Source organism: Dromiciops gliroides, chromosome 3 (assembly GCF_019393635.1).
Source record: "Dromiciops gliroides isolate mDroGli1 chromosome 3, mDroGli1.pri, whole genome shotgun sequence".
In the NCBI taxonomy this organism is placed as follows: Eukaryota; Metazoa; Chordata; class Mammalia; order Microbiotheria; family Microbiotheriidae; genus Dromiciops; species Dromiciops gliroides.
In genome coordinates, this window is record NC_057863.1 from 607,575,111 (window position 1) to 607,597,955 (window position 22,845).

The 22,845-nt window shown below is 51.3% G+C and overlaps 1 protein-coding gene across 2 annotated transcripts in view; it reads right to left on the reverse strand.

Annotated features, from left to right (window-relative positions):
- LDLRAP1 (low density lipoprotein receptor adaptor protein 1) overlaps positions 1-22,845 on the reverse strand; it is a 42,015-nt gene that overhangs the window by 16,022 nt on the left and 3,148 nt on the right. For both annotated transcript variants that reach the window (XM_043998161.1, XM_043998160.1), the window contains exons 2-4: positions 9,321-9,463; positions 7,662-7,774; positions 2,770-2,884 (exon numbers count right to left, since the gene is read on the reverse strand). In XM_043998161.1, coding sequence (XP_043854096.1) covers positions 2,770-2,884; positions 7,662-7,774; positions 9,321-9,463 — 371 coding nt within the window. The remainder of the gene's footprint in view (positions 1-2,769; positions 2,885-7,661; positions 7,775-9,320; positions 9,464-22,845) is intronic.

A 22,845-nucleotide genomic window follows, 5' to 3' on the forward strand; every position in this document is an offset into this window, starting at 1 on the left:
GCCCATTTTACACTTGAGCATACCAGGGAGGTCTTAGTAGGACCCAGGGTCCCCAAGGACAGCCAGCACCATGAATCAAACCCAGATCTTTCTGGCTCATCTTGGGCTCTCCTCACCGAGTGAAGCCAACCAAGCAAAACACGTTTATTAAGCACCTACTAGGTGCCAGGTGTGGTTTTTAAAATGATTAGGCTAGGAGCAGCTAGGTGGCACAGTGGATAAAGTACCGGCCCTGGATTCAGGAGTTCCTGAGTTCAAATCCGGCCTCAGACACTTGACACTTACTAGCTGTGTGACCTTGGGCAAGTCACTTAACCCCCATTGCCCCGGAAGAAAAAAAAAGAAAAAAAATGATTAGGCTGAAGGTGTATTTTCTCCATTAATTGCTATCGCTACTCCTGTGTTTTATAAATTTAATTGCTATTAATTGCTACTGCACCAGTTTGGGCCATAAGCATTTATTATTAATTAATATTATATATACCAGTAAAGAATTGACTGTGTGGCAGAAAGCAGGAACAGGACGTGGTCTCAAGGAGAGTTCAGAAGATCTACAAAACCTACATTGTCCTAAGAGGAAGAGCGCACGCACATCAAGAGAACAAGGCCCTGGCGCGGCCAAGGGTTTTATCCTCTTTTGATAGAGACGGATCATTATACATTGATCAGAGCTAATTGGTTAGCATGGAATTCCATTGGTTGACATGACTTCAGGGTGATCTATATTAAAATGAACTCTACAGATAACCCTCACTCCAGTCCATTATCTAGGTGTGGTCCTTCACAGAGCCAGACAAAAGAATCTGTCTCCATTTCTTTCGTTCCCTTGGTCTTGTCCCAGAAAAGATTTGCTGAAGTTCCTCAAGAACTTTCTGGAGTAGGGGGGAGAAAGGACTGACACTGCTCTCCGGGTCCCCCAAGAAATTCATTATGAATCATTATTTTCTCATGCAGGTACTGGAGATACAAATACAAAAATGAAATGGTTCCTAACTTCCAGGAGCTTGAGTTCAAAGAGGGAGGGAGAGGGTTTGGGCCAGATCAGTTTCCCAAAATAAGCTGAGGCTAATCACAGCTGACCTTTCTGTAAGGTTCTGAGGTCTGCTAAGCACTTCCCATTTTACAGATGAGGAGACTGAGGCAGAGAGAAGTTAGGGGTCACCCAGCTAATGTCTGAGGTGGGATTTGAACTCAGGTCTTCTGACTCCAGGACCAGCGCTCTACCCACTGCGCCAGTTAATTTGGCCAGGGTCCTTTTGAGACTGAACTGCACTGCTGGAATTCTAATGCCGGTCCTGCAGTGGGATGTCCTCTTCACAGGGCACCTACTCAAGGTTTCCCAGGAGGCACCTTGGGAAGGGTCTCAAAGCAGCACAGTGGCAAAGAGGCCTGGGTTCAAGTCCTACCCCTGCCTGTGACTCAAGACCAGACTCAGACCAGTCACTTTTCCTGGGTCTCCGCCCCTCCTGCCATAGGATAAAGAGTGTTGGGGCTGGGGGGCCTCTCTGGGCCCTTCTGCTCAGCTGCTGTGTGGGGGACTGCGGGCAGAGCTAGCCTCTGAGCCCCGGGGAAGGCCTTTCTCCCTGCCGGGTGAACAGCCAAGGGCAGGAACACCATCGCTTGAGGACCCACACATTGGAGATGGCCCTGAGACCTACCCAGGAAGCCGCTCCAGGGGGGCTCACCCTCAGCACTTTGGAGCCATCATCCTCTCTGCCTCACGAGGTTCTAGGTCCATCATCACCCGGCTCTACACAGGAGGAGATAGAGGAATACCCAGGCCTCTCCTGACCCTCAGTGTGCTTTACCACCCACAATGCCCCTCCCACCAGGGCTCTGTAGTGGGCCTTAGATACTGGGTGCTTGGCAAGGGTAAGCAACAGACAGAACATGGGGGGAAGGGGGGAAAGCGGGGAGGGCTGGGTTTGGTCCTAGCTCAGCACCTGACGCAGTGTGTAGGTTTGAGCCTCATTTTCTCCCTCTGTATAATGAAGACAGACTAGTCTAAGGCTCCTGGCATCTCTGCCATTCCATGTTCTAAGGCCCTCCCAGCTCTGCTATTCCATAACTCTGGGGTTCTAGAGGACTGAGCACAGACTTAGCAAGAGAAGCAAGGGTGGGGAGAGCCGGCCATCCCACAGGCAGAACACTGTTGTGAAATCAACGTCCTCCCTGGCAGAGGCCACCTGCCTGACTTCACCCTGACTCAGGGCAGTGTGGTGATTTCCTGGACCTGGGCCTTCATTCACACGGGGCACTCTCCAGGAAGAAACTTCCTGTGCCTGGGAAGGTTGGCATCTGCTCTGCAGCTTAGTCTTGGAGAGTTTCTGCCCAGGGCATGGGTCACCAGGCATCGTGTCAGGGCAGACCCTGAGGCCTCCCTGACCCCACTCGCGCCCAGTGCATAGGACCTCATGCCTGGGTCCTCTGCACATTCACATCCGTGTTCTTTCTCTCCTGCCATGAGGAAGGGGCTAGGCCTATACCCTCAGACCCGGGGACTCATCTCCAAGGGCAGGACTTCTGTGCTGGCCCTTCCTCAAACCAAGGACAGGAGCCGTCTTCCCCTGCCCACCTCCAGCCTGGGGTCCCCCTGAGGACAGAGACTAGACTGTCATCTATTTCTCTAGAAGATGCATGGAATGACATCCAGGGCTGACAAGGAATGGAGGCCAGTGGAGGGCGGTGCACAGACCAAAACCAAGGGACCCCAACTTCCCCCCTCCCCCCTCCCCACAGGCTTTGAGGGGCGCTGGGTCTCCCACTAACCATTTTCCGCTTGGAGCAGAGAAACGCGTGGCACTCCAGGCTCTCACTGTGCTGGTTCTGGGCGATGTAGGCAAAAACCTTGTCGTGCATCTTGTCTGCCGTGCAGTAGGATATTCTGGAGGTTGGGACCAAAGGCACAGGGTTAGGAGCCCAACCAGGACCCTCCCTCAGGCAGGCCCACACCCCCAGGGTTAGGAGGGGTGGCCGCTTGGATTTTCTGGGGGAGCCAGGGAGAGCTCTGCCTGCTAAGGCTGGAAGGGTGGGGTCATCTGATCCATCCCCCTGCTCCCAAGCAGGGTGGAAGGCCTGACTTCCCATCCTGCCTCTGCCACCTGCTGGCTGTGTGACCTTGGACAAGTCACTTAACCCTTGAAACTTTAACTCTCTAATTTTCACAAGAGGAAAAGGGATTTTTTCACTGTCTGCCTCCCAGGGCAGTTATGAAGAAGGAACTTTGTAACCTAAAGCACTACAGAGATATGAGTTATTATTATCAACTCAGGGGGTTTCAGAGTCAGAAGGGGCTTCGGAAGGCACAGTAATGGCAGACACACCCTCACTTTTGGGGCTACTAGAACAGGTCAGGGAGCGGAGAGCTGGATTGTTAATCAGAGGGCCTGAGCACTGGCCAGCTTTGCAGCCCAGACAGGAAGAGCTAGATAGGGGGGCACAGTATGAGAAGGGAATAGAAAGGGAGGGTGATGCCAACTTGTGGAGGGCCTCCATGAGCAAGCACAAGAGTCTGACCTTTACTCAGCAGGTAATGGGGAGCCACAGACTATCTTTAAGCAGAGGAGCGACAGCACTAGATCTACTCATAAGGAAATTAAGACTGGCAGCTGTGCCTGAAGGAAAGACATGTGAGGTGGGGAGAGCTACTGGGGGCCACTGCAATAGCCCAGGCAGGTGGCAAGGCTCATCTGCCTTACCCTGGGGGGCTGCAGATCCCAGTGTAGTCAATGGCCAAGGCAGCCTTGGCCCCTTCCCAGCCCCCCCCCCCCAGCTCCTACAGCAATCAGAACACCCAGGCCCTCACTCTCAATTCTATGCTTGATTTCTCCTACACACTAATAAAGCCCCAAAGCATTAATATGTATTTCTGCAAACTGTAGAGTGCTTTATAAATGCCAGGTATTGTCATTATTTAATAACGATTCTCAGACAGTGTCCTACACAACTCTGCATCCTCCCGGGCCTTACTTACCCAGAGCAGAGACTATGGCTGGGCTACAAGGGCAAGGGAAGTGCTGGACTCAGGAGGCCAGCATGTGAGCCCTACTGCTGGCACTGGCCAGCCACTGGGCCCCAGGGGGTGGGAGGGGGGAAGAAAAACTTCTCTGTATGCCTCTGGACAATGGGGATAATCACGTGTTCTGCCTGCCTGGCAGGGCTGTTGGGAGAAAGCCCTTTTTACAAAAGGGCTTAACATGCTGGAAGAGAAATGGGAGCCTTGAGATAGCCTCAAAGGATGACCAGCACCACAGCCCCATGGCAGATCCCTGATCAATATCTGCTGAAGCTAAGTCACAGGGAGTGATGACAGAGACTGTCAGAGCTGGGAGGGCTCTTAGAACATGGAATGTCAGGGCTGGGAGGGCCCTTAGAACATGGAATGTCAGAGCTGGGAGGGCCCTTAGAACACAGGATGTCAGGGGAGGGAGGGCCCTTAGAATAGTGTCAGAGCTGGAAAGGCCCTTAAAACACAAATTGGCAGAAATGGGAGTGCCCTTAGACATGGAATGACAGAACTGTGAAGGGCACCAAACTTCCATTTTCAGATGAGTAAACTGAGGATCACAGAAGAGAAAAGGCTTGTTGAAAGAAAGGAAAGGTATGAAAAGGTTTTCATCCCCTCCAAAAACAAAAAAATCGTGTGTGTGTGTGTGTGTGTGTGTGTGTGTGTGTGTGTGTGTGTGTGTGTGAGAGAGAGAGAGAGAGAGAGAGAGAGAGAGAGAGAGAGAGAGAGAGAGAGAGAGAGAGAGAGAGAGAGAAGAGGCTGAGGAGAGGAGGGCAGTTACTACCACCTTCTCTCTGGCTTCCTCCCCCAGGGTGGCCTGTGCCTAGGCTCACCCTGCATGGCTCCTGCCACATCCTGCCCTATTGTGTCATCACACAAGCTTAGGCAGGAACTGTCTTCCAGGTCTCAATGACTCCATCCCGATCTGGAGGGGAGCCAGCAGGCTTCAAAAAAGGAGCTGAAGCCAGGGTCCCTCCTCCCCACACCCTCAGTCTCAGGCCATTATTCACTGATTGATGGGAGCTGTCCAGGCTTCGAGGGGAGCTAGAGTTCAAACCCGGCCTCAGGCACTTCCTGTGTGACCCTGGGCAAGTCACTTTACCCCATTTGCCTCATTTTCCTCATCTGTCAAATGAGCTGGAGAAGGAAATGGCCAACCCCTGCTATATCTCTGCCAAGAAAGCCCCTAAAGGGGTCACAAGGAGTCAGGACAGAAAAACAATAACAGCTTTAGTGAGAACGAGTTACCACATCCTTCCAGCGGCTCTGTGAGGCAGGCAGGGTAAGGCTTCTCAGCCCAGAGGGGCAGCTGCCTGCCCAGAGCCACCTGGTGAATAAGTAACAGGGCCTTCAGCTCCCGAGCTGGAAGGGGCCTAAGGGGCCGGCTGGCCCCACTGCCTCATTGTACAGAGGAGGGTGATACGACCGGCCCAGGGTCACACAGGGAGGAGGAAGCAGAGGGGCTTTGGAACCCAGGTTCTCTGCCACCAAATCCACCACTTTCCCCTGTCTCGGGCCCCGCCCATACCTCCCAGGGTTCTAGGCCCTAGCCTGGGAGCTCTCCCGAGGAAGAGGCTTCATCCTTCCTGCCTCCCGTGCAGGACCGGAGCAGCAGAAAGGGGTGCGACCCACAATTCTGGATCAGCAGAGTGCCGCCGGACAGCTCCTATGAGTGATCAGAAAGGGGCCCACAGATGGTGCAGCCGAGGGTACTGGCTGCACAAGGCCTTCACTTCTCCTTCCCTTGGCAGGCCTCAGTCTCCTTATCTGTAAAAGAGAGCTCATGGGGGCAGCTAGATGGCGCAGTGGATAGAGCACCGGCCCTGGATTCAGGAGGACCTGAGTTCAAATTCGGCCTCAAACACTTAACACTTACTAGCTGTGTGACCCTGGGCAAGTCACTTAACCCCCATTGCCTCACTAAAAAAAAAAAAAAAAGAGAGAGCTCATGGACCTCCCACGCTCCAGCTCCCGGTCACACATGGACTCTCTGACCACAGAGGTCCCAAAGTGGAGAGCAACGACTCATCATGACAGGGGTGTTGCCAAAGATGCCTCTGCCCATGTGGCTTTGGCACGAGGTCCTAGCTTGAGATATTTGGAAAAGCAAATTCACAGAGCCCCGGCAGATTGAGGACCTTGCCCCCCTCCCCATGCCTTGGTCGCAGGTACCTGAGGACGGGCATTTATGGTGTGTGGGAGGAGGCTAACTACCCTCATCGCCCAACCCACAGAACTGCTGGGAACTCAACAAATGACCATGAAGCCCCTAAGTGCCGGGCACTGCACTGGTCAGCAGGGGGTCCGGAGCAGTCCCTGCCCTCAAAGAGCTTCCATCAGTACCAAAGCTTCAGAACAGGAAGTGACCTCGGAGATCCTCTATGCCGAGGTTTCCTAACCTGTGGGCTGTGGACTTGCAGGACGTGGCTTTTTCTAAATTCTGCTAGCCTAGCCCTATTTCAAGGGCTCTCCTAGGTAATGCTAGGTGCATTTAAAAGCTTTCTTCTGAGAGAGTCCGAGGCTTCTGTCAAGGACACAAAAAAGGGTTAAGAAGCCCCGGTCCGGTCTGAGCCCTTCGGTCCACAAAGGGGGCACCTGAGGCTCCAGAGTTCAGCAACTTCCCTAAGGTGACTCAGGAGGCAGGAAAACGGCCAAGGCAGGATTCGATCTCAGGCCCTCTGCCTCCAAATCCAATAGCGTTTCCACACTGCGCCTTCTCTTACTTAGTAGGATAAGACAACGGAGCAAGAGAGCAATAACAAGGGGTCATCAGGACCGCAGGGCCACTGCCTGAGAGCCAGCCCTGGGAAGGCTAGAGGGGAGCCCTTTGCCACCAGAGGATGCATGTTTTGGTCACTGAAGCACTCAAAGAACAGTCAGTCAGTCAGTCAATAAGCCTTTATTAAGCACCCACCATATGCTATTGATGTAGAGCTAAAAGGGACCTTAAAAGATCAAATGCAGGGACAGCTAGGTGGCGCAGTGGATAGAGCACCAGCCCTGGAGTCAGGAGTACCTGAGTTCAAATCTGGCCTCAGACACTTAACTCAGACACACTAGCTGTGTGACCCTGGGCAAGTCACTTAACCCCAATTGCCTCACTAAAAAAAAAAAAATTTAAAAATTTTTTTAAAAAAAGATCAAATGCAGTCACCTCATTTTACAGATGAGGAAACTGAGGCCAAGAGAAGCTAAGGAATTTGCTCAAGGTCACCTTAGGCACAGAGGGGCTGCTGCAGGCATCAGTCAGTCAACAAACACTTATGAGGCATGCACTATGTGCTAGGCACTGTGCTAGGCCCCGGAGGGAATATTCACACTAATAAAATTAGTAATCATTATGGTATTGAAGCAATGACTTAATGTAGGCATTGAACAGACTAGAAATTGCAGTCCAGAGAAGAGTACTGGCTTTGGGGTCAGGAGATATGAGTTCAGATTCTGCCCTGGCATTTACTACCTGTGTGGCCTTGGGCAAGTCACTCAATCTCTCTGGGCCTCAGTTTCCTCATTTGTAAAATGAGGGCCCTGGCAGGTCCCTTCTGGCTCTAGGTCGATGATCGCATAATTTCTTGGTGGGGGAAACTCTGCCCACTCGTCCCCTTCACACCCTCACCCAAAAGACAAGATGGAGGCGTCTGGAGGCAGGGCCTACCTGTAGATGGAAACGTTCTCAATCAGCTCATTGGTCCCACTGTCATGTAAGATGATGCCCCTTGGGGAGACCTGGAGGGTCACTTTCCGAAGCTTCTTCCCACTAGCTTTAGCCTTAGGGAAAGAAGGACAAGGTTAGCGCAAAGTCTGGCCCAGCAACTTCACCATCTGTGAAGGCCTCCCCACGGCCTCCCCAGGCCTAAAACGGCCCCTCCCCTTCCTGGTGCTGACCCCTGTGGCTGAGCCCTGGATGGACACTCAGACCAATCCTGCCGGAGGAGAAGCAGTGTACAACTACAGGGGCACTAAGGCCCCTGCTCAGCTCTGACATCCTGTGTTCTGTTGTCCTGCAAAGTTCTGACATTCTATGTTCTAAGAACCATCCCATTTCTAACATTCTGTGTTCTAGGGGCTCTCCCACCTCTGACATTCCATGTTCTAAGGGCCCTCCCAGCTCTGACAGTATGTGTTCTAAGCTCCCTCCCAGCCCTGACATCCTGTGTTTTAAGCTCCCTCCCAGCCCTGACATCCTGTGTTCTAAGGCCCTCCAGCTCTGACATTCAGAATTCTAAGGGTCCTCCCAGCTCTGACATCCTGTGTTCTAAGGGCCCTGACATTTGAGAAGTGTGAGCTGAGGGAGATGAATGGAGAAGGGGAGACTTTAGGTTTAAGAAAGAAAAACTGATGGCAGGAGCAGCCCCAATTCTGGAGCAGGATCTCTCCACCTTCATTTCCTCTCCCCTCCTTCTGGAGCTGCTGATCAGGTGGTTGGTTGTTTTTTATGACGGAGTCAAAGGGCAGGCCCAGACCGTGCCAAGGGGGTCAGGCCCTCGGGGATGCCTCTGGAACCCCAAGCCCATCCCTTCAGCACTGTGATTCCCTGCCCTTCCTTACCCAAGGGCCCATATGAGAGTCAGCACAAGAACTGGGAAATATCAAGGCAGAGCTTTGAAAGACGTTTAACAAAAAGGGAAAACTAACCAAGAAGGGCGCTAGCGACCTTGTGGGCACCACACGAGAGTTCAGTCCTGGCCCTGGCCAGGAAAGGGGAACACCCACAGCTTGTGATCCTCAAATACCTAAGCCCCCACTTGGGCCCCGGGGGCTGCCCATTCCCATCCCTGCCCCCCTGCCTGTTATTTGGAGCCTTCCACCAAGAACTTGGGCCCAGGCCCTGGCACACATGGGCAGTCAAGAGAGCAGATCTGGAATCCACAGGGGGCTACCCGTCCAGGTCTGGCCTCTGACTCCACCCCCTCTCCCCGGGGCCCCGGACAACAGCAGGAGCTGCCGCTGCCTGTCTCCCAGAGGGTTTCAGAACAATGCCTTCTTACAGACACGGGCTCACAGACTCAGACTGTTGGAGCTAAAAGAAGCATTTGGTCCAACCCTCATTTTCCAGAGGAGGGAACCAGGGCCCCAGAGATGTGACCTGTCCATTGTGACATTACCAGGGCCTCAGCAGCCCTAGGACCTGAACCCGGGGCTGCCAACTCCAAGGCCAGGATCCCTTCTCACCTCCATACGGAGGGAGTCAAGGACCAGGGACCTGTGCCCAAGGCAAGACAAGATTCCCTCCATTCACACCCCAATCTACCACCCAAGGCAAAGGCCCAACTCCAGTTTATGTCGTCGGCACACTAAGTCAGAGAGGACTCACCGTGGCCACGATGCGCTTCACAGCAGCCGCAGAGAGCTCCTCCCCTTTGGGCTGCTCCACCAGGGTCATGCCCAGATATTTGAGATTGAACAGCATCCCCTCCAGCAGGGTCTCCCTCGTGTCTGTCCAGTTCTCAGGTAACTCTGGTTGAGGAGAAGGGAGAAGGGAACAGAGCAACCGTGACTACCCATGATTCCTATGGTCATATGCCAGGACATCCCCACGAAGGAGGGGATGCTGGGGATGGACAAAGCAACCTCGAGCCCCACGAGTCTCTCAATGACGTCAGAGTGCTCCTCAGATGGGCAAGGGCCAAGTGAGGACTTCTTGGGGGGGGGAGAGACAAGGTAACACACAAGGAGGGCAGGGGGAGTCAGGAGAGTGACAGGGATGGGAGGAGGGGAAAGCTTTATTTCATCAAACTAGACAGAGCATGGCAATGAGGGAACCACACATCCACAGGGACCCTAGCTGTCCCTATCCCCTCTGATCCAGGGAGAGCTGGGGGCTGGATTAGCTAATTTACAGGATGGCAGATGGGGTCAACCAGGTGTGGGATCCCCCAGGATAAGGATTCAAGAGACTTGCAAGTAACTTGCCCAGATTATTAAGCTCCTAAGTATCTTGAAACCAAATTTGAATTCAGGTCTTCCTGACTTCAAGTCTAGGGTGAGTGCTACCCACTTAGAGGGATGGACAGATGGACACACACACACACACACACACACACACACACAGAGGCCCAGACCATCAGCTCTGCCTCCAATGTATCTCAGCCCTGAACCCCAAGCAAATAAAAAGTATTTATAAGGAGGAGCTGGGGCAGCTAGGTGGCACAGTGGATAGAACACCAGCCCTGGAGTCAGGAGGACCTGAGTTCAAATCTGGCCGCAGCCACTTAACTAGCTGTGTGACCCTGGGCAAGTCACTGAACCCCAATTGCCTCACAAAAAAAAAAAGGAAAGAAAAAGAAAAGGAGGAGCTGAGTCCGTCCTATAAGAGGGTTCCCATTTCTGTAGCACATGCTTTAGCACATGCTTTACCACATGCCCCTGCTGCTTTGGGATACCCACCATCTGACAAATGGTGAAACTCAGGTTCCTCCAGGAGGTGGAAGGACTTGTCCAAGGTCACACAGCTGCCACGGCACATTCACACAGAGGTGTCTCAAACCTAAGTGACCCCATGCCCAACTCACTTCCCACTGTACCCCACTGCCTCTTCATATGAGAAACAACTCCCAGACAACTAGAACTTTCCAGAAAAGGGCTGGGCTGTGTGATTAGGCACGGAGCTCCCACTGGTGAATCTATCTGAGCTGGGGTTAGACAAGCACTAATCAGCTCTGATATCGAACAATTCCATGGAAAGCAAAGACAGGCAGCAAGGCCAGGGGCCCCAGTAGGCATGAGGAGGAATGTTTTGGACCTAGCATGGAAGAATAAAATGGTGTTTTCATTCATGCCCGACCTTCTTCCATGTTAGGAACCCACATTTCCCCCCTCCCCCCGGAAAAGCAGCTCAGAATGGTTTGGTCAGAGGCCGAGAGGCAACATCAGGGAGCTCTCTGGGGAGATGAGCGAAGCTGGGGGAAGAACAGGCCAGCCGGGGTCCTCGGGGGGCTAGAGGCAGAGGGCAGCCTGGAGGGTCGCCAGGGCAGGAGAGCTTATGAAAGGCAGCTCCCTGAGAAGAGCTATAGGAGCCGCAGCAGCAGGAGACCTCACGGCCCCAGCGCCCTCTCTGTGGGGCCCTGGGCGTTCAGTAAGGACCTGTTATGTTCTAGACACTGTGCTAAGTGCCAGGGGGAAAACCCACCCAACAACGAAAAGCCCCAAACACCTGTTTCATTGTGAACACCACGTTTTAGGGAAGACAATGAACAAACTGGAACTGGTCCAAAGGAAAAGAGTGAGACATGGGGAGACCACATTATATGAGAATCAAAGGAAGTGGAGCCGTGTGGCCTGAAGGATCAGTCAATCAACCAACCAGCATTTATTAGGCACATACTGCATCCCAGGCAAGCGCTAGGCACTGAGGCTTCAGAGGACTTCCATTGGAATGAGGGACCCAGTAAGTCCCAAAGAAGTCCAGAGGGCACAAAGAGAAATAAATTACACACAAAGTACTTCACCACAAGGTGGGAGGGAGGGAGGGAAGGCCCTAGCAGCTGGAGGACTCAGACAAAAGCTGCCTGCAGAAGATGGCACTTGGGCGGCATTTTACAGGCAGAGCCAAGGAGAAGAGATATTCCCAGCATGGAGATGGGAAACGAGCGTCCTGTGTTAAGAACAGAGGAGGCCGGTTTGGCCGGATCACGGAGCAGTAAGAATGGGCCCAGACTGCACAGGGCTTCTAAACGCTACCTAAAGAAAGATCAGGGAGAGCAGAATCACTGTCTTCAAGTATGGAAGAAGGATTAGATGTGGTTGGGCCGGCCCCAAAGAGCACAACTAGGAACAATGAAGGGAAGTTACAGTGGTCGTTAAGGGAAAACATCTTGACAATCAGAGCTATCCAGAAGAAGGATGGGCGGCCTCCGGAGGTGGGGGGCACCCCTTGATGGGTATCTGCAGGCAGAGCTGAGGAGGAATTTCCATCAGGGATGCTGGAGGAGGAGTTCCTGCTCAGAGAGAGAATAGGCTAAACCACTTGGGACTCAAGGTTAACGGTGGCCTCAGCCAGAGGTTCTGAGGGAAGCCCCTGGATAGTAGTGGCAGGAAGTAAATGCAGCCAGATATGGTCAGGAGCTCCGGGCTTGAATTTCTGGGGTCACTGTTTGAAACACATGCCCTGGTCACACAGTAGAGAACAGTGGACAGGGCCCAGGGAAGCCTGAGTTTGAGTCCCACCTTATCCACTTCCTAGCTCTGTGACTTCGGCCAAGCCCCCACCTCAGCAGCCTCCTACAGAGAGGGGACTCTGATGCCCTGCCGATCTCATGAGGGAGGCAGAGGGGAGAGGAAGAAGAAAGCCCTTTGCCAGGTGTGAGGCCCAAGTCAGATATAAAGGCCTCCATGTGCAACCAAATGTACATGGGAGCACTTTTCAGAAAAGCAAAGCAAAGCCAACAATGCTGAATGCAGAGAAGTACGGGAAGAGTTACACGAACGGATACAAAACAAACACCAGACACAATGACTATGACAAAACTACGACAAAAACAGAATTAAAATAACAAACCTGTGACTTCTCTTGCAGAGGTGGAGGAGTGTGAGAAGTACTACCTATACCCAGTGACTCAGCTGACACTTCTGGTCTTGCTGATCTGCCTTTTTTCCTCTATCCTATTCTTTGTTATGAAGAGGGCTCTCTGAATAGTGAAGCAGGTTTCATGGGTTCACAGCTTTAGAGCTAAGGAGCAGATCAGACCTAGACCCAGAAGGGACCTTAGCGGTCAGCTAGTCCAGCTCTGTCATTTTACAGATGAGCGAACCGACGCCCATAGGGGTTAAGTGACTTCCCCAAGGTCACCCAGGTAGGTGCTAAGTGTCAGAGGCAGGAATTGGAAACAGATTTTTCTAACTCCAAACCTGTCACTTATTCTATCACTTATTTAAAAATTAAGCAACAAAAAATGATCAATAATATATTTTGTTAACAGAAGGTAGTGCCGTTCTATGAAGGTGAACTCCAATTGTTGCTGTTATTTATTTATCCCGCATCCTAAGTTGGCTGGCCTAGCCACAGAAAGGATCCACTTGGAGCTCCATGTCCCAGAAGGAAGGCTGCCGGAGGCCGATGGCCTGCTGAAGACTGAATTTCAGTTCTGGGGCACTGTCCTATGGCCCTGACTGGGAGCAGCCGCTCTCGCCCCATTGGGACAAGGCTGTGCAGTGAGGCTGCCTCCTCAGAGGGCTGTTCTCACTCGCTGCCTGTCTGGCAGACAGGAAAGTCAAACAGGCAGCTGGGACAGGGCGTCTCCGGCAAAGCTCAGGCAGGTCCTATGGGCTTTGCTAACCACAAGCCACAACAGGCTGTGGCACTTTCATATAATTAACCCTCTGAAGGCTGTACCAGAAGATACTGTGGCTTCAGGCTGTCTCTACCCTCCACTTCCTTGGAAATGAGATGGAGAGAAATAGATAAAAACATTAGGGGGAAAGCGCTTTCTGCCCTCTGTCCTTCTGCCTTCTTCTCTCCCTGTTCTCAAGGGAATATTAGAACCTGGATGGTAGAATGAGGAGGGGTCTTCAAGGATGCCTGCTCAACCCCCTCATTTCACAGGTGAAGACACCAAGCTCTGGGAAGAGGGATCTGCCCAAAAGCTAGTCTGGAATGACCTACTGCTTGGGTGGGCCTCGAACCTCATCAGGCAGCAAACGCAGACCAGAACACGGCCCTCAGCGTGGCCCAGAACCACGCCACCCACCTCTTAACAGAGAGGTGATGGACTCATGATGAAAAATGAGGCCCGTGCAGCCAACCCAGGAACTGGTTCTGCTTGACGATGCCTATGTGCTACCAAAGTTTTGTTTTCCTTTTCTTTTTTCCCAATGAGGTGGGGGAAGAACATAAAATGTTTATTGAAAAAAAATTTAATTTTTAAATAGAGAAGAAAACCCACCAGCTAGCTTAAGCAATCAGAAGACTTTAGTGGAAAGCCCATTGTTGACACTTAAGTATGTGATTGTGGGCAACCTCCTGAGACCTCAGTTCCCTCATCTGTTCAAGTCAGGGGATTGGACGAGACAGCCTCAGCTCCATAGCGAGGATTCCCTTCGTCTCTGACAACAATCTCTCCAACTACAAGCATGACTTCCTATTTCCTTCCCAAGGACCAGCTCCCCGGGGAGGGATGTCATATTCTCCAGCCCTCACCTTCCGGCCACTGCCAACACTCGGATCTCAGGACTTTCAGGCCTGAACGATACTGCACTATGCCTCCTACAGTCTTGCTGTCTCCTCATCTTCCCCTAGGACACACGCTGTGTTTCCAACGCTCTCCTGGACCCTCTCCAATGTAGTTTCCGTTCTCTCCGATCCATGGCAACAGGCGCTTGCCAAGGTCGCCCGATGACCTCCTGGGTCTCAAAACATTTGCCACTCCCCTCTGACTTCTGGATGCTTGGCATTCAGCAAAGCTAAATTCCTCCAACTGGCCAGACTTCCTCCTTCCCAAATGAAAAATCTGAAACCCCTCCTTGGAAAAGAAGACTTCCTGGAATTAGCGGGAACAATATTATCGGCACCAGGACCTATTGTGCTCAGAGCCACTGATTCTCCCGCCTCCTCTGCCGTGGGGAAGGGATCACAGAATCTGATTGGGAAGAGACCCCAGAGGCTGTCCAGTACAAACAGGCCCAGCCCAAAGGCCGATACACCAAACAATCTAACACAGTCAAGGGAGCGCACCCCACCCTTGCCTGGGAGAAGAACCTACCTCTTCTTAAGACACTCTATTCCACTTCCACTCGGCTAAAATTGTTAGATTTCTGCTTTATGGTGAATCCAGCTGTGTTTTCTCATGCTGCCACACACCGCTCAGTTCTGCCCTAGAACAAAACTAGTGCTTCCAAGCCTTCTAACTGCAGGAGTCCCCCAGGGCTCTGACCAGGGTCCCCATCTCTTCTCGCTCTATTCTATCTCACTTGGTGATCTTCTCAGCTCCCAGGAGCTCAATTATGCTCTCAGATCTATAAAGCCAGTCTGGGTCTCTCTCCTGGGCTACCGTAATGCATTTCCAACAAATCCTAGACACCTGAAATGGGTGTCTGGGAAGCATCTCAAACTCAACATGGACAAACAGACTTCACCATTTCATCTCCCCAATCCCCACCTCCAAACCTTCCCTTTGCTGTCCAGGGCACCAAGAGGTAAAAATGACTGGCCCAGGATTCCACGGCTGGAATGTGGCTGAGGCAACACTTACTTGAACCCTGGTCTTCAAGACTCCAAGGTCAAGCCTCTATCTACTGCGTCATGTGGCCTCTCTCTACCTTTATGTCACCTGCAACTGTGCCTATGGAAAAATCGTGGCAGAGGAGAAGGAAGAGGGAAGATTTCTGACCCAGGGTCAGTGTGGTATCACTAAGGGGCATGGGGGCTCTGGTGGGAGAGGGAGTTGGGGAGCCCAGCTGGGAAGGAAGAAGAACTCGGGAGAGGCGAAATGGGCCACAACACCACCGCGAATGAGAGGCAAGAATGCTGCAGGGTGAGAGGGCCTCCAAGACTCCTCCCAGCTCTGACATTCTGGGGTCTCAGATCCCTCTTAACTTCCACATTTTGCGTTCTAAGTGGTCCCCTGAGCTCTGACACCCCACGTTCTAAGGCCCACCCAGCTGCCAACTCTGGTCATTTATGTTCCAGGATTCCTCCATGCCCTGATACTATAGATTCTAAGGTCTGACAGTTTTTGTTCTAGGGTTCTTAGTACATCCCAATCCTATGGACAACCGAGATTCTAATTCTACAATGTGTAAAGAATTGTTATTTGAGGTTTTTATGCCTCGGCGAGCACTGGCCTGGGGCTTCGCAAACCGCAAGGTGCTCCACCCACTGGTTGTAGCCCTTGCCAGGGCTCTGGCACCTCACGTCATCATGGGCCTGGCAAAATTATAATGATTGGAAGCCTAGTGAGGGCAGTCATGTGACTGTCAGAGCGGCCATCCCATTGGCTGGGACTGTGTAGGGTATTTCCAGCTTCCACCTAGAATGCCCAATTCTCCTCCCCCAAACCTAGAAACACCCCAAACAGCCCCAGCCAATGGGATGGCCGCTCTGACAGTCACATGACCGCCCTCACTAGGCTTCCAATCATTATAATTTTGCCAGGCCCATGTAGGCTCGCGAGTGGTGATGACGTGAGGTGCCAGAGCCCTGGCAAGGGCTACAACCAGTGGGTGGAGCACAGTGCGGTTTGCAGAGCCCCAGGCCAGTGCGCACCGAGGCATAAAAACCTCAAATAACAATTAATTCTTTACAAATGGCTATCAGTCACAAAGGGTACGTACCCGATCACAGATTTCAAACCAGAAGGAACCTCAGAGAACATTTAGTCTGTACCAATTTTTTACAGAAGGGATCCCAAGAGTCCTCTGGACCAACCAGGTGGTGACCAAGCAGGTGGAGGGGTCCAACCCCAAGGGGATTATGAATCAGATTAACAGGAGCTCTCCCTGCAGCCCAGGCCCCACCTGTCCCTCCTCCCTCCTCCACAGAGCCCCAGCACAAGCCTGCTTTCCTCTTGCCTTCTTTTCCTCCTTCCAACACATACACACACGCACACGCTCGCACATGCTCGCTCTCTGACTCCAGCCCTATGCTTCTTTTCAAGGTCCACACCAAGGCCTTAAAAGCCAGAGAGACATCACAGAGCTGAGAGAGAACTTGGAGGTCACCTAATCCAACCCTTTCATTTTACCAATGAGGAAACTGAGGCAGATAGAGGCTAAGTGGTTGTCCGAGGTCGCCCAAGCTAAGCATCAGAGGAAAGGTGTGAGTCTGGTGCAAGTGTCCTCCCTGCTGTACAAATACCAGGCTACCCAGGCCTCCCTCCACTTCTCTGCTTCACGCTGGGCTCTATCACTGAGAGCCCCTCACGTCATCTACTTTCCCCTAAGCTGAGGGTTTCTAAAATCCTCCCGGCAATGCCCTGATTCCATATCCCAGAGGGGCTCTTTGGAGCCCAGAGAATGCCAGGCCCAAGACCAAGCCCCCATTGCAGGGGCCTGTTTTTAGGGACATCTGTCAGGAGCCACAGTGCCACTTTAACATGGCCATTCACAGATGACCTGCTGCTGGAGCTAAATGAGGACAGAGCACATGCTCCAGCTAACTTGTTGCCTCCAGTTGGTGCACAGGCAGATGTTAATGAGAGCTGTCCATTGTCATTATCATCCGATGCCATGCAAGATTTGGAGAGGCCCTGGGGGGAGGGGAGGATCATCCACTTAAAGGAGAAGCCCTCATTCTGGGGGGATTCCTGCAAAGGCAACTGACAGGGACAGTGGGCCACCTATGGGACCTAGGTACCTGGACCCTGCCTCTTCCCATCCAAGAAGCTAGCATATTCACAGGATGTCAGAGCTGGGAGGGCCCTTAGAACATAGGATGTCAGGGCTGGGAGGGCCCTGAGAACATGGAATGTCACAGGTGGGAGGGACCTTAGTCAGAGCTGGGAGAGCCCTTAGAACCCAGGATGTCAGGGCTAGGAGGGCCCTTAGAATACAGGATGTCAGAGCTGGGAGGGCCCTTAGAACACACAGGATGTCAAAGCTGGGAAGGATGTTAGAAATCTGTTCTAACTCCCTTGAATCAAGTTCCCAGGGATGTACTGGGCAAGGAAGGGCAGTCCATTAAAGAGAAAAGGCACAGGAATGGGAGTCCAGAGAACAAGGTTATGGACAATGCCACCTCCACCTCTAACCTACAGCAAATAACTTTGTCTTGGGTTCGTCTGTCAGATGGGAGTAATGGCAGCTGTCTGAGGCACCGTGAGAAGAAAATGGGAGAAATGGCAACGTGTTCTCTAATGACCACCAGTGCTCCTGAAGGAGCTCACCCAAAAGGCCAGCTGTCAGCATGCCCTGGCGGGGAGAGTGGCTGAGAAGACCTGGGCCCGGCTGAAGCCTGGCTCTGTCTTGATGCTCTGTGCTTCAATTAGTACCTGTGGGAGCTTGGGCAGGTCACTCCTCTCGGGGCCTCTCAGTTCCCCAGAGCTCCAACAAAGGGAAGCTCTAGCTCCTTATGTGAGGGAGTCTGGGGCTCTGCTCAGGGAGTGAGCAGGGCTGGTGAGTATCCCACCAAAAGCTCCCCACAAGATCCAGTTTAATAGAAGGGGGACAAGTATCTTCCCCTCTTTCCATTCCTCCCCACCAAGCATAGACCCAGGACATCCCAAAGGTTAAAGGTCAAGGTGGTCAGGAACTACAAACAGCTCCCCAGGCAGGCCAATTTAAATTCCCCGGGGAGCAGAAGATGGCAGCAAGAGCAACAGCAGCATAAGGAGAATTCTAACACCTTGAGTCCTGCTGCCAGTTCTAGCTCAAACTATCTGCATGACCTGCCCCTCTCCTCTCTCTGAATCTCAAGGCTTCATATCTATAAAAGGAGCTAGGCTGCCTCTAAGGGCCCTCCCAGCTCTGACATCCTGGGTTCTAAGGGCCCTCCCAGCTCTGACATCCTGGGTTCTAAGGGCCCTCCCAGCTCTGACATCCTGTGTCCTAAGGGCCCTCCCAGCTCTGACATCCTGTGTTCTAAGCCCCACCCCAACTCTAGCATTTCATGTTCTAAGCCCCTTCCTAATTCCGACATCATGCTCTAAATCTGCCCTCCTCCTAGCTCTAATACCCTATTTTCTAATGTCCCTCTCATCTCCAACATTCTCTGTCCTAAGGTTTCCTCCTCAGCTCTGTTATTCTATGTCCTAAGATTTTTCCCAGCAGCGACATTCTCTGTTCCAAGATCCTTTCTCTGACAGTGTCCAGAATCCCTCCCAGCTCTGAAGATCTGAGGCCTAAGATCTCTCCCAGCTCTAACATTTTGTACTCCAAGGGCCCTCCTTTCCCCACCCCCACCCCCCAACCCCAGAGAACTAAGAAGCCTCTCTGAGGATAACTGTGACCTGGGGTCAGATCTAATATTAACTATCTCCCTGGACAAAATGTCAGTGTCCATCCAAAAGCTGACATTTTCCATGTGCCCCTGGGGGTAGGGGCGGGAGACACGTCAGCCACCAGTCCATCCCAGGAGGCAAGAGACTCTATGCCAAACCCTCTTGCAAAGTTCAAGGGGTACAAGCCACAACCGGGATCTTGGTGGCTTCCTCCACAATTTGATTCCACGTAAGCATTTCTCTAAATGCCTCCTATGTTAGTCTAAGAGAAAGCTTAAAATCAGAGGAGTCAAGGCTCTCGTAGAACCTGGAAATCTAGTCATGAAAATCACATTAGTGACAGGCACAAACTAAGCACTGACTTTGATCTGAGGAGGAAGAATGTTATTGTCTTTGTGGGGAGGAAGGAATGACAGGCTTTCTGGAGTAGGTGGCACGTCGGTGCTGACTTTGATGGAGGTAGGAATGCAGGAGAGGAACTGGGAGGAGTAACACCTGAAACTTCTGCACCTCAGGCCCGAGCAAAGAGCTGAGAAAACACAGGACACATTCTGAGGCCAGTCCAGTTTGGGTGGAATGCAGAGGATGTCAAAGAAAACAATTTTAACTAAAAAGAGAGAGTGGCACTAGATGGCAGGCAATTAGGGAGCTATGTAGGATCTTTGAGCATCAGAACAACACAACAATACGTATTAAAGATTAACTTGGCCAAATGAGATGGTGGAGTGATGATGATAATAATGGAGAGAGCACTTAGTAAAGTCATAAGAGCACTGTTTCTTGACTCAAAAGCTCTGGGTTCAAATCCCACTCCTGAGACTCACTGCCTGTGGACTTTGGGGCCAGCCTTTTCCTATCTCTTCCTCTCTGCTTCCTCATGTATAAAATGATGGGGTCAGACTAGATGGCCTCTGAGGTCCCTTCCAGCTCCAGGCCTCTTATCCTAGGATCAGTGGGGAGGTAATACAGGTATCACTAGACCCCCATTTCAGATGGGGAAACTGAGGCTCAGAGTGGGAAAGGTGACTTGCCTAAGATCCTCACAGCTGGTGTCAGGATGGAAATGTGAACTCGGGTCTCAAACCTAGTGCTTCCCTCTATACTGTGCCACTTCTGGAATGGATTAGATGCAGGAGAAGAGGCAGGAAGAACTACTAGGAGACTACTTTCTCAATCTAAGCAAGTGAGATTTCACAGACCCCTCTACCAGGAGAGAAATGTTAGAGGAAGGCAGTGCAATACAGTGGGAAGAGCATCCCAGAGAGAGGATCTAGATCTGGATCCCACCTCTGACACCAAATACCAGAGGGACCCAGGAAAAGCCACTTAACATCCTTGGTTAGCCAACAAGTATTTATTAAGGGCCTACTATGCGCCAGACACGGTGCTAAGTGCGAGAGATACAAAGAGGGGACAGCAGTCCCTGCCCTCGAAGGGCTCATAGTCTAATGATGGAGATAACACAAAAATAACTATGTAGAACCAAGCTGTAATAGAAACAATTGTTGTTGGTGTTTGTCCTTCATTCTCAAAAAGGACCATGACATCAGGGTGATGTCATGACTTGCATTGAAGGGATTTAAGTGAGGCAGGGCTATGCAAGGTCACCAACCTCACTCTTTCCTCCAGAGCATCTGGGTCCAGTGGCAAGATATACATCAGGAGGACTGGAGATGGCCCTGGATGTTTAAGGCAATTGGGGCTAAGTGACTTGCCCAGGGTCACACAGTTAGTATCTGAGGTGAGATTTGAACTCATGTGAACCACAGAGTAGGCATGCTTGGTATTAATATAGTAGGTAACGTGGAGGTATTCAACAGAGGGAAGGCATGATAGAAAATGTTCTCTACATCCAGGAAAAGGACTATGGAGTTTGAATGCAGATCAAAGCATATTATTTTCACTTTTTTTTCCTTTCTCATGATTTTTTCCCTTTTGTTCTGATTCTTCTTTTACGCCACGACTAGTGCGGAAATATGTTTAACAGGATTATACTGTATAACCTATATCAGATTGCTTGCTACCTTAGGGAAGGGAGGGGAAAAATCTGGAACTCAAAAACTTACAAAAATGAAAATGTTGAAAGCTATATTTACATATCATTGGGAAAAAATAAAATATTATTAAGATAGGGAAAAAATAGAGGGAAGGCACAAGTGTTAAGGAGGATCAGGAAAGTCTTCATGTAAAAACCAAGATTTTAACTGGGACTTGAAGGAAGCCGGGGTGGTCAGTAGTCAGAGCTGAGGAGGGAGAGAATTCCAAACATGGGGGGCAGCCAGAGAGACTATCTGGAGCAGAGTGGGGAGGGAGGGGATAATAAGACAGATGGAAAGGGAGGAGAGACACTAGCTTAGGGAGGTTTCTGAACACTAGAGGATTTTGTATTTGGTCCTGGAGGCAATAGGGAGTCACTGAATTTTACTGTGTAGGGGTGGGTCACCCAGAGCTTAGGAAAATCACTTTAGTGTCTGAGTGGAGGATAGACTGGAGTGAGGAGAGACTTGTGGCAAGCAGCCTCACCAGCATCTAGTGCAGCAGGACAGATGTGAGGTGAAGGCCTGCACCTGAGGTGGCAGCATCAGAGGAGAGAAGGGGGGTGTGCTGTTCGCAGGCCCTAGCCCTCATCTGCAAAATGAGGGTTGGAGAATGGACTAGTCTGCCTTCTAAATCAAGATCGATGGTGTTATGAAATAAGCCAGGGCCGGGGCAGCTAGGTGGCACAGTGGATAGAGCACCGGCCCTGGAGTCAGGAGGACCTGAGTTCAAATCCGGCCTCAGACACTTAACACTTACTAGCTGTGTGACCCTGGGCAAGTCAATTAACCCCAATTACCTCACTAAGGAAAAAACAAAAAGAAAGAAGCCAGGGTCTTCTGGGGTTTCTGTCGGCCATGGAGGGAGCACACAGCCATGGAGTTGACCCCCAGACTTCACTCTCACCATACCTGGCTAATTTCCTTCCTTAGCCATCCCCCAACACCTTGAGCTCTTCCTATGTCGTCCTTAGCCAACAAGCATTTATTAAGCTGTTACTACACACAAGGCAGTGTGCCAAGTGCTGAAGATACAAAGCAAGGCCAAAAAAAAAAAAGTCCCTTCCCCCAAAGAGGGGAAATAACTACATACAGTCTTTTAAACCAGGATACAACTTAGTGACCATTCGCCCCCACCCCCAACACAAAGCAAGTCCATAATGAACTCATCAAGGACAAAGATGGGAGGCAGGGAAAAAGAGGACACAGATTCTGCCACTTATGCTGTGTGACCTTGGGCAAGTCACTTTCTCTCTGAGCCTCAGTTTCCTCATCTGTAAAACAAGACGATCCCTAAAGTACCTTTCTCTTCTGAATCTATGGCCCTATAGGTCAGCTGACCTGGACTAGAGTCTGGTCAGGGACACTTACTGGCTCTAGGGCCAAGCCCCTTCATCATCCTTTTAATCCTCATGATCTTCATCTGCAGAATGGGACAAACAAAACTCATACTTCTTAACTTACAGGTCCCAGAGAGGAAAGTCCTTTACATCAAGTTCTCCAAAAAGGGTGGAAAGTTTATAAGTCTGTTGAAGGAATGGACCAAGAAAGCAGTCTCAGTTCTATAGATGAGCTGACCTGTTCATTCGATTGTGAGCTTTTGGGGGGCAAAGCCTGTCTTTTGCCTCTTTTTGAAAACGCTGGGGTTTGAGCACAGTGCCTGGCACATGGTTAGGCCACAATGAATGTTTACCGACTGACTGACTGATCTTTTAACTCAACCATTTCCTCTCCTCCTCAGGTACTGATGTTGTTGTTTCTCCCCCAATGCCCAGGAGAACCAAAGCCCAGGCCAAGAAGCAAATGATTAAAAAGACAATGGGGATAGTCAGGCCAGCTATTTAATAAGCATTTATTGGGCACCTACTATTTTGTAGGCTCTGTGCCAGGAAGACAAAGTCCCAAGCAAAACAGTCTCTATCCTTAAAGGGTT